This window comes from Anticarsia gemmatalis, chromosome 3 (assembly GCF_050436995.1).
Source record: "Anticarsia gemmatalis isolate Benzon Research Colony breed Stoneville strain chromosome 3, ilAntGemm2 primary, whole genome shotgun sequence".
In the NCBI taxonomy this organism is placed as follows: domain Eukaryota; kingdom Metazoa; phylum Arthropoda; class Insecta; order Lepidoptera; family Erebidae; genus Anticarsia; species Anticarsia gemmatalis.
The window spans coordinates 9,518,846-9,538,854 of NC_134747.1; the positions used below are offsets into that span (position 1 = coordinate 9,518,846).

At 37.4% G+C, this 20,009-nt stretch overlaps 1 protein-coding gene across 1 annotated transcript in view; it reads right to left on the reverse strand.

The window, feature by feature from the left end:
* Nucleotides 1–364: 364 nt before the first annotated feature.
* Nucleotides 365–20,009, reverse strand: part of mid (midline) — a 58,307-nt gene continuing 38,662 nt past the window's right edge. The window contains exons 5-6 of the mRNA XM_076136353.1: nucleotides 9,507–9,742; nucleotides 365–2,963 (exon numbers count right to left, since the gene is read on the reverse strand). Of these exons, the coding sequence (XP_075992468.1) occupies nucleotides 2,636–2,963; nucleotides 9,507–9,742 (564 nt within the window). The 3' untranslated portion in view covers nucleotides 365–2,635. The remainder of the gene's footprint in view (nucleotides 2,964–9,506; nucleotides 9,743–20,009) is intronic.

Genomic DNA, 20,009 nt, shown 5'->3' on the forward strand with positions numbered 1-20,009 from the left:
TTAGAATATTGTAAACTTGAAAGGATTTGTGAGATACCGACTTAAGATATTGTCTACAAGAGGTTTGAAGAATCTGTTTAATACTCCTGTATGTGAAAATGCTGGTAAAGCATGTAAAATGTATACTGCTTTGAGTATACTGTATACTTTCATAGCACTGGGTAGGTGAAATAAATCCAGAATACCTCTAAATTGAGATACGAATGTATAACATAATAGATGAAGATTTGAAGAATAAGTTAGTATGAGTCTACTCTTTGACAGCAGAAATTGGCATGCTTGTATTTCTTAAAAGAAATCAAACTGGTAGACTGTGTTTTTGTAATCACATTCGTTCAAGGATAAAGTAAAACAACAATTATATTTCATTTCAGTTTATTAACACAAAGGGCCAAACCCTGATATGTGTCGCTACTCTCGCGTTCTGCTCACATTCCCTACAAACATTCATTCACATACTAAAAATATAATAAACAAATTACTAAGGTAGCATATTCAGAGATGATATCAATACTAATAGTTTTTGAGTTTGTTTGTTTGAACGCGCTAATCTCAGGATCTACAGGTACGGTTTGAAAAAATATTTCGGTGTTAGATAACGGTGATTTATCGAGGAAGGCTATAGGCTATATAACATCACGCTAGGGTCATTAGGAGCGGAGTAGGAACGAAAAATGTTACAAAAACGGGGAAAATGACCCATTCTCTTTTATGTCAGCTAGTACATTATAAACGAAACATAGTTGAGCTAGCTGTTACTAAGTATTATGATTACGTCATTGTACTACTAAAATTGAAATACTACGCAATTAAGTAAATTAGTAGAACTAGGTGAACAAAGAATCTAGCTCGAGTGTAATAAATTATGTTTTACAGGAAACTAATTGACCACTGAAGGTTAACACTTTAGATTATGATTCATGTTTGATTGAAAAATATTGAACCTTGTTTGTCTTATATTGATTATAAAATGTTTCACAATAATTGCATTTTAAATTGTCTGTTATAGTGTTCAATTAGCCAATATGCAGACATAGGATAATTTATCACACATTTTAAATGTTGTTCCTAAAACATTTCTTTACGAAAAGACATATCTAACTAAGTATTGTTTTTTTCTATTATTAGATTTTGATTTCCTGTTTTATAATTAGAAAAGACAATACTTATATTGCGGTTATCGGTTCAATCATATTGATGTTTAAAACAAATTGTAATACCAGTTGTAAATTTAATATGGTAGTGCAAATTCCATCAACATTATTATTGGGGACCCTCTCCCTAAAGCGTCTCTACTATTTCACGTGAGGGGAGAGCTTGATCTACTCAGCTTTATATTGTTTGCAACAAATGTAATGTGAAATTGAAGTGCTTATTTTGCGATTGAATTTAAGTATATCATTGAATAAAATTAAAATGTATAATTTTAACTCTTTATAATATAGGATAAAACAGGTTTAAAATGATGTTATAATACATATTAGATATTATTAAATGTGTACGAGAAAGTGAGCAGATAACGCGACATAATTTTCTACTAAGACAATACTTCATCAAAACTCCTTATTTGATATAAACATCTAGGTGACCCATTATTTACAGTGCTTATCCTACAAAAATAATTTAGTCAACCACTATACAGTACATACATTTTCATATATATCTTAGAGCTACAAGTAGAATATAAATAGGCTTAACGAGTAACAATGTACACACAGATACACATAAGTACATTACATGTAGAAATACATCACGGTTATTGGAATACGTCGTGTGACGTCACTATTGACAAGTTTAGGAAGTCCGCTCACAGTAACTGTTAGATAAACATAAAGCATCTCTTATATTAATTAGTAGTTTACGATATTTACGGTATTTGTGTGTGTCGTTGAGCGATGCGCCGACACATCACACAGTATGACAGTACACATAATCATAGTCATAGTGTAACATAATATATTCCGATCGTGTGTTGTAGCGTGTCGTTACTCACGTATATTATATTAATTTATCTTCAGTTTCAATTCTTTTACAAAGTATAATACAGTTTCTGGAATGTTTAATTAATGAAGTCAACGAATAAAAATAAAAATAGATACATTTTCAGCCGGTTTTCATGTTTTCCTTTCTTTGGTTTACAACATTTATTCAATTTTAAGAATGCCTTATATCAGAAAGATTATATTCCTCACGAGTGTTTGAACAAAACGCTAAATACAAAAAAGTAAAACTAATATGTGCAGGTAACTATTGATACATTTATATTCAATTCGAGTCTACATTACATTATTTATAATATTATACTTTCGGGTAGGAACCTTGAAATTATGTTATATATAAAGTACATGCTGCCCGTCGACAACTTCTTATTTCTACTCAGTTACATAGGTACAATCGTCTAGTAAGGTACTAATTTGAAACTCACTTCAAATAAAATAAAGTCTTTTAACAAGCGAGCATCCTCACTCGTGATCCACGAGTCACCCGTAAGCGACGCATGAGCTCTTCAACATGTCGCTTCAAGTGCGGTCATATCTCTCTCAATTTTCGAATGTTTGTACACAAGTGCCCTAACGTCGAGCGGGTCGGTCGATCACAGGGGATAGTCCACGAAGCAGTCGAAGCGGCGGTCAGTTCACAGTGGATGTCGAGGTGAGGGAGAGTGATCAGCGCGCTGCGGGTGCGAGGGCGGCGCGGCGGGGTGCGCGGGGGGCGGGTACGGGCAGTATCTCATCGGCGCTTGAGGCTTCTGCAGCCAGAGGTCGGGCGGCAGCGCGAGCGGCTGCGGCCACGCCGAGGGCCAGGCGCGGCCGCCGAGCGCCAGCAGCTGCAGCGCGGGCGGCGTGCGCGCCCACGCCGCGCGCTTCTCGGCCTCCTCGTCCGCGCTCCCCGCGCCGCCCGCGTACAGCCGCAGCGGCGACCGCAGCAGCTGCTGCTCCATCAGCATCAGCTCCATCGGGTCTCTGCGGAGAAACGAATAGACATCGTTACGACATTTGCATAGTAGTGTACTGCTAGAGCAGAGGAGATATAATGGCGTTCATAATCAAGTTTTCTTGTAAACGAATTATGTTACCTAAGGAGGCACATATTATATTAAGTATATGTAATCCGGAAGCCGTCGTGTAGAGTTGATTAGATTAAGATATAGCCGGTGGCTAAATCGAGGTACAAAAATATTGCAAAATATAAATGATTTCGGTATCCAGTCACAGTGAGTCCTATTTTGGTAAAGTCGGCGCATGGAGAGCACGAACGTAGTTAATTCTGCGAACTTGAGCATTTTGCGAGTGGAACTGTTCGTTGAGTTTCATCGGTCCATAGTCAATAAAACCGAGTTCGGGGAACGACACCGGCCACCGGCGGCCACGTGGCGACTTCGAATCTCATAAAACGTTAGTAACGTCACACTAGAAGCTGTGTTATGTAAAATTCAGCTTCGATGAAATACGACGTGGTCAGATTTGTTTACGACTTGTACATTCAAATTTGATTTACAATGCCGATATAAGTTTAGCGTACGCTATAGGCTGTTCTTTCTATAACACCGTTCACATGTTTGAATCGTTTGAGCAACCGTTTTTAATACATTGACTTAATATAAAATGACGTTGAAAGTATTAAGCATGGAGCGCATCGCTAGCGATTGTTTCGTCGAAGCATGTTTACGAGTAGTCTCGCGGTTAACGAGGCGCGCAGTTCTCTCGGCGCGTCCCGTAAGTGCGCGCGAGTGTATGATGCCCTTTATCGGTTCCTGGAGGTTGTCGCGACCGCCACCGATCACGCTTCCCGTTAACTCGCTATTTTCGCATCTCTACGAAACTATTGCCCCTTATATGTATGCAATAATGCGTCTTTCACGCCTAGTCAATAGAAATGTGGTTAGTGCCTCGGCTCCTTCCAGGTCGCTATAGCTGGCTACATAGGTTTGTAGCACGCGTAACGTTGAATAGATATTTATTAATAATGGTCTACGTCTTGAGATACGAGCGTTGGTATGAGAGCGGCAAATGAGCGTGACGACACGGCGTGCTCGAAGTAAGCCTCAAAATTGGCATGACATCACGAGGTGCCGTGTCGAATTTAATCTATCACCGGCGCGAAGGCCCCGGGCGCCGGTGTGCTCTCCCCGGGAATTAAATACAGGTAGTGCCCACACACGCTAACACATATTATAGATTTTTTATTGACCTGCCTAATTTCTATAGAAACGTATATTAACCGGTATTTTTATTACAATATAATCGAAACTTTACCACAACGTCCAATAATTTCACACAATCAAAACACGCGATAATGTCCTGGGTTTTTTTGCACAAAAGGAAAAATAATATTACAACTATTATAAAAAAATAATAGAAGCAGTTTATTGGACTTAATGCGAGCAAATTTTAAATTTATGGGTTAGGTTAGTAGTATTTTACTCTACATGTAATTACATATTAAGTAATAGATTCATCAACTTAATATTAATGTACGAAATTAAGCATTTCCACAGAGTTTTTCATTGACTTTAAGTTTTAACAGGTATTCGTACTGAACATTACATGCAACGGATATAATTATATCCAATTAGAGCTGAGTGTAAGATTTTGAACTAACACGTTCCACTGCTTTAATATGTTAAAATTGACACGTAGAGTTTGAATGAACAGAAGGTAGTAAGCGGCGGTGTGTTGTGCCTGTTCGAGCGGGTGGTTATGTCGTTTCGGGTGCTGTGGGGGCGTTAATGGCGTATTTATTATGATCTCGGTATCAGCAGTAATAGCCAACACTCTCCGCCGGCAAATTACAGGGCGGCGGCTCTAAGAGCCCGCCGATAGGCCCGGCCGTGCTCGCCACACTCTTATCGATATCTTACCGCCGACCGTTTATCGATATTTGCCCGCAAATGCATAATGTGTCTATCTGATAAAAATGAAATATTATTTCCTTTACTCGATATATTTTGTTTAATGTTACATTATAAGTGCACAGATTTATTAAGCGCTTCCTTTGAATTCAGACGCACTTCAATATAAATATTTTCATAGTTTTACATCTTGCGGGTTTTTTATGCGCTGCTCTTAAACTTTTTCAATAATTGTCAGTTTTTGACTGTATAAAAAGATAGTCAGTTTCATAACTGGTTGCACAATAAGTCACATACAAGGCAAACTCATTAGGTCGATTTAAATAAATCATGATTGTTATGCTATTGTCTACTTGAATAACTTGTAATTACGACTGATAGATGTTTGATATTTAAAAAATGGTTAATGTAACGTAACTGTGAAACACGCACCGGCCGGAGGGCAGCACGCGGTTGTCGTTAAAGTTATTTCTAGCTCGTAAGTGAATCGCATGCAATTAACGAAGAGGTGCGTCGGAGCATAAATATAACTTCTCGCCTGCTAAATATCGGCTCTGATTGAGCGAGGGGCGTATCTTATTAATTAATGGACGAAAAGCCGCCTCGACCACCACGCCAAATAACTCCACCGCCCGATTCTCACACAATGGCAATTCATCATACTTATTGTCTGACGATTTCGGACGTCAGCGAAGGAAGTCATTAAGGCTGAGAGCCGTTATGCGTTGTTTTAAATATTTATATTTACGACGGTGTGAATTTAGCAATCAGAGTAGAAAGTATCTTAAACGACTAATCGCACCGTAAAGAACAATGTAAACGGAAGTGCTCAGACAGCTTTTAATATTAATCCTCAGTCATCAAATGAACGGGTACGAGTGACAGACAGCGAAGTGGCAATTCGCATTGAGATTTTATCGATAAATCTACGCGTTGAACTGAATTAACCGCTGGAGCGATGGAACGGTAGAGCTATGAGCGCCGGCGCACAGTAGCTGCCGCGCCGCGCCGCCTGACACCAATCAACGGAGCACGCGATATGCGAAACCTCTAATTATTCAACTTTTCATTCCGTTATTTTCGAGCCGAATTTACAGCTGAGTGAGAGCGACAGGAAACGTCACGTACTATTTAAATGTAACACGTTACTTCTCAGGTTAAAAATGATTTAAGTAGGTATGTTGGTATGTGTCAATGGTTTGTGGAGCATGAAAGATGGCAACCACGACGTGAATGTGGAAGTTAACAGATAGCTGTTTATATTATTCGGTGGGGTTCTTATTATTCCCAGAAAAGGTGTATATTATGTCTGACATAATTCAACATTTTTATCTGTTACGAATAATGAATAAGTCGGAATTACTTCCAAGTACCATTTAATTTGTCAGATGAAGGCAGAAGTGATGTGTAAGCGACACGAACGCATCAGCGGAGCGGGCGCGGCTGAGGAAGCGCAGTAATTGCGTCGATAACATCTCGAATCAGCCGTCAATCACTAGTGGTGAACTATCATCGCACCGATGCTATATCAATTAATACAAATCGGTAGCTGCGCACTGACGCGTACAACGATTAGATTATTAATAGGTTCGGTAATTCAGCTAGTCATGCTACTACTGTTCGATAAAAAATTAAGAGCTCAAGCGTGATTTTTGAGGAAGGAAGGTGCTAAATGTATACTTAAGTAAACATTTTATAGTATCAATGGTAATGGAACACCATTATAAGCCCAGTACTGGCCAGTACTCGTGCCTCAAAGATATAAAAAACTGTTTAGGTAAGGGTTCTAGCGTAATATTGATTAAAGAAATACTAAACTCTATACAGATATAAACGACCGATTCAACCTTGTACCGTATCCGGCGAGTGAACGTCAAATTGCTTTCAATAAACTTTAAAGGTGAATCGGTAATTGTTTATGCATAGTCAATTCAGCAGGTTGTTGCTAAAGCGTATAAACACATGAGGCGCGAGAAGTCGGCCCGGACGGCCGCGGGTGAACCGGTCCTGGCATCACACCAATGGAAGATGGAGGGATAATAGAAATGCGCTTTAATTTGTCGTTTAGGGCATAATGAGGAGCGAGCCCTGTGATTACCGCGCCGCCGCCGCCGGCTCGGCCGCCGTTGACGTGAGCTGTTTCCACACCGCACCCCGCCCTCACGCTCGCAACCACGCAACCTCGAATGTGTTAACACGAAACTTTATCTACACATTTAATACGTTCTAACAGCAACAACCTTCTGAGAAATCAAAAACCATTTGAATCCAGTATCACATCGCCTTAAACGGCACGCATACTTGCCTAAAGGTGTTTATTGCCAGTTTGTCTATCATTAAGGAATTAAACATGATTTAATCTGATTCAAGTTCTAACTGTTTTATTAATAACTTCTTGATTGCAGTACTTACTATTGATTTTAAACTATTATATTAATAGAATTAAGAACGTAACGGCGGTTAGAATTTATTGCTTATTTTTACAAATGCTTAGGTACAATGATTTTGACGATGTGTTTATAATACATCCTGTTATGTATTGATTTAGTCTAAGGCATAATTAAATTGAATAGATGCAATGGTGTATGTAAGTAAATTGTTGACAGAATATGCGGCACTTCGCCCCAGTGCAGTGTAAAGATCGTGAGCCAGGAGTAGTGGTCGGTTCATGGGAACGCCCGCGCGTTCCTCGCGGCGCATTCCCGCAGACCTCGCACCGCCATTCGACCAACACCTCACACTTAATGAGCGAAACACGCTTTTAGTCAAAATACTTGTTCATGGTTTTACATCCATGTACGAGTATAATAACATCTAGATTGTATCTTTGAGTCTGATATCGTCTACTTCATTATGAATATCATATTATGACTTGCTGCTCCTATCCTATGCTTAAATTGATAATATTAAGTATGTACATATATTATATAATTTATATTTCAAAAATAATATGATTGTCTTTTCTTTTATCCTAATATAGTTTCCATGTTTTCTAAAACAACCGGATATAAGATTTGTGTAATTTCTTTGAATTTAAGTATGGTTCTAGAAGAACATCAAAAGGTTCTTGGCTTTACTTTAAAGTTCAAGTTTATTGCACTCGGTCCACGCGAGGGAATTGTGCGGATAAAGTTAGTGTTATTACTTTCCCACGTCTATCGTAAAACATTCGATTGTTCTGGCGTAGTGAAAACTCTCCAGTCTTCACATACTGACACCACTCACAAAAACATCTAATATTGTGCAAGGGAAAGTGTGTAATTCAGTGTCGTAACGGGAGCATCAAGTTTCTGTAAAGTCTAATGAGTTATGCTTTATTTATGCACGGAGGAGGTAGCAAGCAAGTATAATATTCCCCGCGGGCCAGTATTTAACTGTGTACAAATCAGACTAATAAAATTGCACATTTTAAACGTTAAAATGTATCATTACCTATAAAAAAATGTAGAGTTAAAGGAACGGCAAAAGTGTTGAAATAATTTTCACGTGTAGAGGGGACAATAAAAGATAATAATATGTCACGAATGCTTTCAAAACTAATATCTCGTAATTAATAAAACGGTCATAGAGTTTGTATAATAATATTTTCGTGTCATGAAACTCATAAACAATTTACATAGTTCGTGCATAGAAGGTAATGTTGCACGAACAGATTTTATGGTTTTTGTTAATAACATCGCATAAAATGTTACACTCAAGCTAACAATAAAAGTGATCGGTATCGTGACATCACTATTTAACACGAACGTCTCCGCACCTATTAACATTGAGCAACACTTAACACATTAATAACCTACATTATTTATGTATACATTTCAGTTCTGTTTTATGCCTGATTTTATAATATTGCTCAGAATATAACTATTTTTATATAAGTATAAATAGTAGAAGTATACTTCTTTTTAATTATTTCTAGAATGATGCTACTAAAATACAGTTTTATAAATTAATAACCCACTTAAATAGGTTTATGTCGTTATAAAACTGTACGACAGTTAAGTCATAAAATATATCTGAACATTTCCAAGTGAACATACTTAGAAGTCTATTAGTATTCTTTGCTGCGCTACGGATACACCGGTGAGCGTCCTCGATACACCCTTAATATTATTTTTATTATCATAATCTCATTCGCCAAGTCGATTAAGCCGATAAGGCGGATAACAACAGGGCCTCCTCCCTAAATCTGGGTTCCGATCAGCATTCAACCGATATCGGGCGCAATCAGGCAGAGAGCGCGTTTTTAATCTTTTATTCATGTAAAACCGATCGCGCAAATTGCAGGGCGGCACACCTAATGCCTTTCAACTGTTGCTAATAACCTGTCAATTTATCAAAATTCGTTCGCAATACGCCGACGCGCAGTCCTGGACCACTTTAGCACAAATAAAACTAAACGTGCCGGATGTGTTCGTCACTGACTTTGAAGTCTTTCACTGTTTAAAATATGGGCTGTAAAAATTGTGTATCGAGCGAGAGTTATGAATCGAGTACTATCACAGCATTAATTAGTAGTACTAAGTCTTTCGCTGTGTTATTGTATCAGAATCTAAATTCTCTGTTTAAACTTATTATTATAATAGTTACTAACAATATTCTGTGCACTCAAGTGCGTTCATACATGTGGTTTAAAAATAAGAAATATGAAACTCACCTATCGAAATCAGTTAGTCTTGAGGAATCTCTGAAACCCTTGGCGAAAGGGTTAGAGTCTATCTTCAGCTTCGTGATGAGTTGATTCTGGTAGGCGGTGACGGCTGTGAACACCGTCTCCGGGAAGACGAAAGTGCGGTGCTGCTCTCTTGACAGATCTGTGATGGGCCCCCCTCCGTCTCGGACTTTCACGAGGTGGATGCGAGGCTGATACCGGTGCATCGAGTTCAACACGATCTGCGGGAAACAGTTATGATATTTTAGTTGAAAGTGACATGCTATAAAGAATATTTTTTTGGATAATAAATATGTATATTTAGGTTAAGGTATAGTATTTTATCAGGGGAGCAGCCTAAAACAAATGGTAGGTATTGATAAAATTTTGGATTTGATATTAAATAAATCTGAATTAGGTATGTCGATAATGGCCAGGTAGAGCTAATAGGAGCTCATAAATATCTATAAACTATACCAAAAGACACAAAGCCTCCTATTCATGAAAGAAGCATGAAAGGCATTTAATGCAAATCTGAAAACGGTTGCTTAAGCAACTAGCCGACAAGCTAGGTAATCCTATTAATGCTAATTGTCCATATTTTAAATTTAAGCCAGATTTTCCCCAAATTATTATATATTTTATTTGAAATATAATAAGTATTTTTATGACCATGAAATAACAGTAAACGAAATAAAGATTATTATAACGCTAATTTTAACAGATTTTTTCGCTACTGTACGTAATCAAAGTTACGAATGGATAGGTAAATAGCATAAGATTGAATATGCAGGCCATAGTCTAATATGCTAGACAAACGCGGGATGGGGACTTTGCATTGTATCAGGCATTGTTACTGAATTGCCTTTGAGCATGCACAAGATATGCTCTATGTTATGTTTCAATTTAGCTTTCATCATCATCATCTCAGCCGGGAATCGTCCACTGCTGGACAAAGGCCTCCCCCATCGAGCGCCAATAGGACCGGTCCTGGGCCGCCCTCATCCATCGGACTCCGGCAACCCTTACCAGGTCGTCGGTCCATCTTGTGGGGGACCTGCCAACACTACGTTTCCCGGTTCGTGGTCGCCACTCCAGAACCTTTCTGCCCCAACGGCCGCCGGTTCTGCGAGCTATGTGCCCTGCCCACTGCCACTTGAGGTTCGCAACTCTTAGGGAGGAACTCTTTACTCAACATCAAAGCTTTAGTTTACAGTTATATTATCAGTCACATATTATTATGTAGAAGGCAGATAGTGGAGACCCATTAATCACTTAATTTGCTTTTATACCGTTATTCGCATCGCAGCTCTACATAAATATTCGTATATCGTTATTCTATAAACTTAACCTGTAAGTGTCTCTACCTCGAGCTGGGCGTAAGGGCCGATCTTAATACAGTTAACCACTTAAATCTATCCATCCACTCAGACATTAATTAGTAAACATCACGTTATCTATTCCATAATAACAATGTCGGTGATTTCTCATAACGCAACGTAGCATCATAATTAATTGGGCTATGTCTCGGAGCGATGTGACGAGCCGATAAGCCCGCCGCCGCAAACTGCCCAGGCTTTTACTGCCATGATGAGATAATTAAACTCTGTAAATTAATTAATTTCACTGCCTAGTTATTTTTATTGCGGCATCGTGTTAATTGTGGACGCAAAGGCGCCGATTCGTTTTGAATGTTAGGTTATTAACGTGACTGTGCCTTCTTTATGGTACGTATAATTACTGCATTATCCAAACTATGTAGTTTGTTTGAACATATCTCAATTTATAAATTGTTAAAATTCTATGTCTGTGTAGTGTAGATGTGTTTATATTTGTAGATATTTATGTAGAGAACAGATTGATAGTCAAGTGTGGAAAGCGTAAGTAGGTTGTAAAATGTACCGTTCTGACCACCAGTAGAAATCGTAAGTTTAGTTGTAAAATATATGTCGTCTTGACTATAAAATGCAGCCACTTTCTGTTCGTGCTATTTCGAGATTACAAGGTTTTCACATTTTGTTTTTAGATTTGGCAGATGTACCTATTACCTAGATCATGTAGGTACGTATTTACTTACCTACCTATATGAAGTCATATTGTGCTTTAGTAGGAAGTCTTACATAAAGATATAACGCAAGAGCATGGTAAAGACAAAAGACGATTTTCATTGTCACAGCATACAAAAGTTTAATATCAGAGTTGCAAGTTATTCAAGCTAACGTCAACATCGAATCACTAGCTCTACATAACTCAGTATCTTAATAACGAACACACAGGTGGTATCTAAGCTTAATTACCAAACTTTGCCACAAAATATTATTGAGTGTAATAAAAAGAGAAGGTGCGATGGCTCGGAGGGCGTGGTGGTCATCATTACTGCGCCTGTAATTTGCCCAGCGCCTAATGAATTATCGCCCCCGCCCCGGACCAGCCACAATATTCACTTAAACTTATAATTACTAGGATCTATAGACGATTAGCTTCACACGTTATTAACACAGAGAAGAACTAGAAGAAAAATTGACAATTAAATATGATATTATTAATTCGAACTCATTTGCCTAACGCTCTGAAAGGCAGTTTCCAACTTCTATCGACTATCGAAATCCAACTAGCTATCAACAAATTCCGTCGTAAATCTGATCAGTGACTCTAGTATGCGCCGTGGAAACTATTTTACAGTACATTTTAAAAGTCAATCTCTCGATACTCGATAGTACCGACTGTAGAGTTGAGCTACTGCTCATTAACAATCATCGATTTCCTAGTACTTTTTACTATCGGATAACTATAGACAACGTCGTATGTAAAAAAATTGTTCTTGATCAATACGCTAGGGGCCTTCCTTAACGTACCTATTAAGTCCTGTACCCACCCGAATTCTCTACCACTATCGACTATCGACAAACGGCGAGCTGTCGAAAAATGTTGTATGACTCACGATAATAGATAGTTCAAATTGTAGAGATTAGTCCATTATTTCAGTTCATTAGCTCTCTTAAAGATTCCAATAGTATACAATTCCAGCGTGTCATTCATCTAACTATTAACTAAAAAATAATACCCATGTAATCTTCAAGCATAGGTATGTAGATATTTCTGTCAAACAGATATCTATTAGGATTTTTTTATGATAAAAAAATTTCAACAAGCACATGAAAAGGAAAAGAATAAATTAACATCTATTACGTACTAAAATAATTATTGAGTATGCAAAACATTATCTACTTCAAGATCATTAGAATACACACGCAGTAGCTGTAACGGTATCTCTATGAACTCGACTTACAGATAGTTTCCATGTTAATATGATAACTAGGTACTACAACAATAATGCATTCAATAAAATGGCAGGGAGAGCTGCCGATACGAAGGTATTACAATAATTATACAACACGGTGATGTCACGTAGTACGTAGGCGACGACACGGCGCGCACTGAAGGGATGCGGCACACCCACAGCGCTCCCCTCCACGTGCATGCCGAGGGATATTAATCTTTATTATTGGTAAGGTAAGATGCGGTTTAGGTTAGCAGTGGTCGTGGCGGCTGGCTATAATTGCGGTGGGAGGCGTTGGGAGGGTCATAGGGAGGAGTGGAACATGGCCGACGGTGGGGGACAGATGGCTGCAGACCGTCGGGCGCGCTACATGTGTCCGTGCTACGGACCCATGCTGCTGTTATAAGTCTTATTAGAAAACTATCTGCCTTTAACAGGGCTAACATTATATTGGTAATACTTTACTCATTTAATTTTACTAATGATTATATTCGAATAATGGTTTGTACATGGTAGGTTTGAATGAAAGAAAACAAAAATAAACATTTATTAACAGTTAACGTCTATGAATAAAATTAAATTATGTTAAAAGTAATAAGGATGGGAATAAAATGCTTATTTAAGTGTAAAAGGTTAATTGTAGTTTTACCTTTAAGTTTCCTCGTTAAAATTGGTATAATTAATTATATTCATACGAAAATTGAATAAACTTTCGTAAGCCGAAACTCGATCTACCCGATCAACGGTGAAATGTGAACGAATTAATAATAATTTAATTCAGTCATTCGGGTTCAGAGTGAGCTGGATGCGGGGTGCGTCGGGTCGGCATCGGGCCCGACTCGTCAATAAGCGAGTACGTCGATATTTCGATTAGCGCGCGAGCCCGCGGATTACGGCGGATTTTCGCCTCCACACCGGCAACGCCGACAAATGGGCCCATTTGTACCTTCCACCGAGCTCTCGTGACACAACCTACATTACGACCTGCTACGTCTAAATATTCGATGCCATCACCACCTCACCGCTCAAAAAACCTAACATACCTACCCAGATTAAAATATCGAATGACAGACAATACAGAGGTAGAATACCTAATAGGTAAGTAATAAGGTATTTAGATAGGTATGATTATTTTATCGTGTTCATTGAGTTTAATAGCGTCAAAATAGATTGTGACTTTAACCAGTTGTCATTTTAAAATACCTGGCTTAAGTAAATGCTTGGCCGATAAACAAATTTGAAATGAAGTATCTGCTTGTAATGACAAAATGACTGCCTTCGGCTAATTAAATATACTACCCACTTAAGTTTATAATATTTACTTACACTGAAAGATAACTGATGTTATAAGGCATTTTAACTTAGAAAATATAATTACCTACACTTCAAATAAAATTAAACAACGAAAAAATTTGCTCAACATGCTTTAACGAATTAACCATAGTGATTTTATTGGATCGATTTAAACCTATTTGGCAAACACCTGCGTATTCCTTCATCAATTAACTTGATAATTAATTGAACCAATTAAAACATAAAATTATAATTACACGCCGTCGAGTTTCCAATAATAATAACTGTTAATTATATGATGTTTGTAACAAATAAAGTTAATAATTGTATAAAAAACGCGAGATAGGAATAAGTATATTGATACACAAACGACGCTCATTAAGCTTTAGAACATAAAATTGACTTCAAACTGCCGGCTTTAGATTACGTTAAAATAATGAATTTATTTAAACCAGCACGTGTTCATTCAATATGAGATGTCAACAGATTGAATCGAGATGGGCCCGTGGGCGGGCACACTCGCGCACACAACTCTAAACTTAGTTTTTATGAATATTAGAAATATATACGAGCGAAGACAGATAACCCGTTTATGGCAGGTGAAGTGTCTACTGGAACTATATCAATATCTTTGAACAAATTCTAAGAATAATAGATTTTACGAGTTTCAGGATCACGACATATTATCTTCATAAAATTGCTTGTTTAACTAATTTCATTGTAAATTTCGATGCGATATTTTAAGGTTTTATTTCTTGCACTCAAATTTTATTTCATCTTATACACATCTGTCTCACAAAAAAGGCGTTTTAAAAGGCGGTTTTTAGGATTTAGTTTTTGCACATGAACGACGCTTTAACAGTTGTTGTGCTTTGCCAAAAGAAATGACTCTCTAAAGTAAGGATTTCTTTAAATCAAGGCTTATCAAGCATCAGGTTAACCGAGGTTGTTTGGACCTAATCCACATATTAGCATAAACTTGTCACTATAATATTTCCTGAAACTACCAAGTCTACCTACATATGCGTAGATATACTTAACAACTTAATTTAAATACACTTATGGGTATTTGATGATGAAAATATGACAGATGAATAGACAATTATACAAGTAGAATTATCTAATTAGCTAACAGCTGCCATCGGAAAACTAAAATACGGAAACCGTTAATTAGTTGTGAGATACTATTTAATTGTTAACAGTGTTTATTTCATATGTGTGGCAGACTTCACAGGGTCGTTTATATAAACTACTCACTTAAATGTTCATATTTATTACCATCTTGTAAATAATGTTCATGAACAAAACCAAACTTTACGTTTAATACCGACCAACAATCAAACAAATGCCTACAATAATGTTTAAACTTTATACCTTAATCAATTTCATCTTTTATTGGCCGTAGCGTCTCAAGTTCACAAATTCATATGGAACATTAAAATAACTCAAAGGTACGTAAACGTTCATCATAACATCGGTGGCAGTAAAATATCTCCAAATAAAATACTCGCTCGTAAAGAGACTGACATCGGGAGTCGAATGAAATACTGGTAAATCGTCATTTAACTAGAGAGGCGCGTCGCGTCGCCGTCACCCGGGGAGTCACGATAAACGTCACCTCGGAATGAAAAAAATATAAAAGTTATATTAAAAAACGACCTCCGATTGAAATGAAGTGAGACGATGGAAACAGAAAAACAAATAAGACTACAAATTGAAGTGAGAAATGTGATGTCGCTGCGGACGCCCCCCGCGAGGCAGCTCCACTTGCGTTATGGTCTCGAGGGCTTCAAGAAGCTATCGTTACAACGAGTGATTAATACAGCGAACCTTTTCAATGACACAGTGTCATTTCAACATGTGACGACGATAAATCTGCCAAATGAGAGCAACTCCTCACGGTGGCGCCGAGCACATTTGCATACAATGCCTGGTGCAACCTGCCCCACGCTTTGAACAACATTCCATCATATTGCATGCGATGAATAGACACAAACACAAATAGTTTACCGAGTTCCTACCCAAAATGATAATTGTTCACCTAACAATACCATCAGTAAGATACAACAATTATACTTAACACTCAAAAACGTCTTTCGCTTCTAAAATACATATTTTTCGTTTAGAAACAGATATAGTCGATAGTGATTACTGTGAAAGAGTGATTTATGTGTCGAACTTAAGTTGCTAAATAGCGATACAAAACATTTCCCCGGAGTGCGCATAAAATCTGAAATTTAGCGAGTGCGTGCCGACAACAGAGGTGACAACATACTGGATCGTAAACATGCAGACGCTCCGCTCAAACAAACAAACAAATAAAGAGTAAATCAACTACTTAGCAGCAAAGAAACTATCATATCATCTTTTAGATATATAACACAATGTTTAATATTAATACTATATTAAACGTTTAATTGGGTAAATAACCAAACGTCTAAACATTAAAAGCTAAAAACCATGCTGTGGTATTTGGCACACCTCAAAATAGATTTTAGTATAAATTAACAATACCCATAAAAATCGTTATTAAAATACCATTTCCTTGTAAATCTTTAAGTATTTATGACTTACTTTAAAGTCACATATAAAGGAGGGCTGTATCAAGTTCAACGAGATTCAAGATCTGGTTGCAAATAAACGATTGTATTGTATGTAACAATTTTACTGCGTATAATTCGATCATTCTGGTGGAATATACTGAGTGCAAATATGTCGGCCAGTATGAAACTTGAAGGCAATAGCGACCGCTTCCGGCGTCGCGCCTTCACTCGCGCCTTTATTTCAATTGCCCTTATTATGACATAAAAATAATTCGCGATACTCTCTGTTTACATCGCATCGCCACAAAGTATTTATAAACCGTTAACTATATTTGAGTTAACTTTGTAATATTCATTGCAAACTTTGGACTTCTGTGTAATTACAATTTTTATTGCATTCAATATTAATCGTTATAAAGGGGAGTTTGTTTGTTAAGTTTATACTTATTGAATCCTTATATTTGTAATCTAATAACAAAGGAAACATATTTTCGCGCCGTAAGGATATTAAATTGTGGCGCAGAGTTCAGAAACCGGCTCTAAAATATTTTATGCTTTACATCCTGAACTTAAACGCAGTGATTATTATAATCACAGCGTTTAACAAGACCAGCTTTTGAAGTAAGTGTTTTCTACTTTGCCAGATTCTCATTACGGTTAGTTTCAATTTCTTTTTTAACTAAACAAACCCGGTTTTACATTTTAACATCATATTTTTTTTATGATGAATACAGATCTTGATAAGATAGTTTCTTTTTATTGCAAATGTCGACAAAATAAAAATAATAATAAAAGAAATGACAATTTGCGTTTACAGGCTTACTCTCTTCAGTATCTGTAATTAACGACGACGTCGTTGATATGTAATGTGGAACTAAGTAGAATTTCAGATAATAATGTGGTATATTCTGTCTCTGATACAGGCAGCGGAAGTCAGCAAGAAATGGCTGAATATTTCAGGTACACAAAGTTCATTTAGTTTATCGCTGTCGCTACTTTACAGGATATTTATATTATTATGATGTGTTTAATTAGGCAAATTACGAAATGCCAGTAACATGTAGATGGGATATGATTAAAATATTAATAATGGTAAAATTAGTCGCAGTGTTTAACGAGTGAGTGCGGGTGCAGAGACGGTTAGTGGGCCCAAGGTGTATAATAATTACCGGTGTAAGGGTATACACACTATACACAGGTCGGAGCGCGCGCCGCGCCGCGGGAGTCCCGCCGACGCCGAATAACTTATTAATTTATATTACACCTAAACTCATATTCACTGCCTACTCGAGTCACCTGTCTAGCTTGTTTGTTTTATAATCGTCTTATTTCAAAATATGTTAACGACGTGAAAATATCAACAGTAATTAAAAAACGCAAATTATCGTCGAGAATTGATGTTTGTCGTTGTTCATTAAGACGAACAGTCGGACGGCGTGGTGAGCGTTTTATTAAATTTTATTGGCTTGTATATTCATGCAACGGCTCGAACGCCGCTATAAATTAAACAGAGGTTATTAATGAAAGTATTTCGCGGATATCTGTGCGATACGCGGCCGGCGTGCGACGCATGGTGTGCGACCAGTTCGACATCAGTGTCGGACGCTTCGGCTCTCGCGATCGTAAAGCACGGCGACAACCCCGTTAATGACGCCGGCTTTTTGGCTAATGACCGCCATTATAGTCTCGCTGTCTCTAGCTGAAAAGTGAAATAAAACGCCCACTGGTGTCGATACTCGTAATCACCTCGTTTTGTGTGAAAAAGTGGGTGATAAACGAGATAAACACCGTTATGTACACACCTTAAGTGCATTTTAATTGGTTGGCCTACTTGAGTCGAATCTTGCATAAAATAAATCAGTAGTGAAGCTAACGACATAATTCTGATTCTATAAAGTGATATAAATGGTCAGTGTTTATGTGAGCGAGGTGTGTGTCGGCACAGACAGCGGCGGGTGCAGTATGGGTGCACGGGTGCACTACTGCTAATAACACAAGTGCCGCAGGCGGTGACAATCACAACTGGTAAAGACCAGTATTTAGGTGCTATAAATAACTTTTAAAACATTAACATTTTACCTACCTCTTATCAATAATTATCTCAAGAAACACTGAAACGAATTCAATGTTAGCCAACATTCATTCTTAATGATTTTCATAATATAAGTAACCAGTTATGTATACTTAATGCCATCAAAAACATTCTGTAAAAACCTCAAGTCTCGCCGTAAAAAGTTGTGAGATCTATATAATACCAAGTCGATTAATCTATTTAGTCTCTACTTAAAGGACCTTCTGCCTTAAGTTATTACGTATGTTATTATCATGCCAATTAAAAAAAAATACCTTTAAAACAAATAGACCGACCTGGCCATCGCATGATTTAATTATTAGTATGTATCACACTACACAGCACGACGAGAAGTTAATGCTCCTGAAATGTTAATGGCAATTTGTGTTTTCTTGCGATGACCAAGTCGATCTATTTGTTTTAAAGGTATTTTTTTTTAAATTGGCATGATAATTACATACGTAATAACTTAAGACAGAAGGTCCTTTAAGTAGAGACTATATAGATTAATCGACTTGGTATTATATAGATCTCACAACTTTTTACGGCGAGACTTGAGGTTTTTACAGAATGTTTTTGATGGCATCTCACTTCTTTTTGTAGAGCGAACATAAGTCCAATTTGTATGGAAAGACGTTTTTTTTTCATAATTCAACATATTTTCCTATGGGAATGTTGTTAAGTTTCATGGGCTAAACACCCTTACCCACCCTTTACCCCCTCCCGTTATGCCTCATATAGTAGGTACCTATTTACACCTATTTATTTTATTTTCTACAGTAATAATAATTCATTAACTGCAAATGTAACCTTGTAATCTTATACATTTATATGGGATTACAAAGTTATTGTTGCAGTTGGTGTATTTAGAAAACTGGACCGAAATTAGAAAATATTAAATTTTTCCCATGATTGAGACGCTAAACCCTATTTGTATTCTAAATTTTAAGCTTCTAAGTCTGCTAGAAGTACCTTAGACTTTTGATGATCGGTGAGTCAGTGAGTCAGTGAGTCAGTGAATCAGTGAGTGACAAAATTCAAAATTTCAACAAGTTGTCATTCTTAAACGACTGGTTCAAATTGACTGAAATTTTAAATATACCGTGTTTATACAATGACTGATTAGTTGCTGAAAATCCAGGCTTCTTGTTTTATCCACAACGAAATTATAGGGGTGTCAAAAATAGCCCGAATTGCTTCGAGAAAAGGATGTTACGGCCGTGCCGCTTTTTTTTGCTCGACTTGCGGGGGCACTTCCGTGCCCCCAGATATAAATTCAACCGTTTTAGTTGTTTAATGTAGAGCTATAATCTCATTATTTA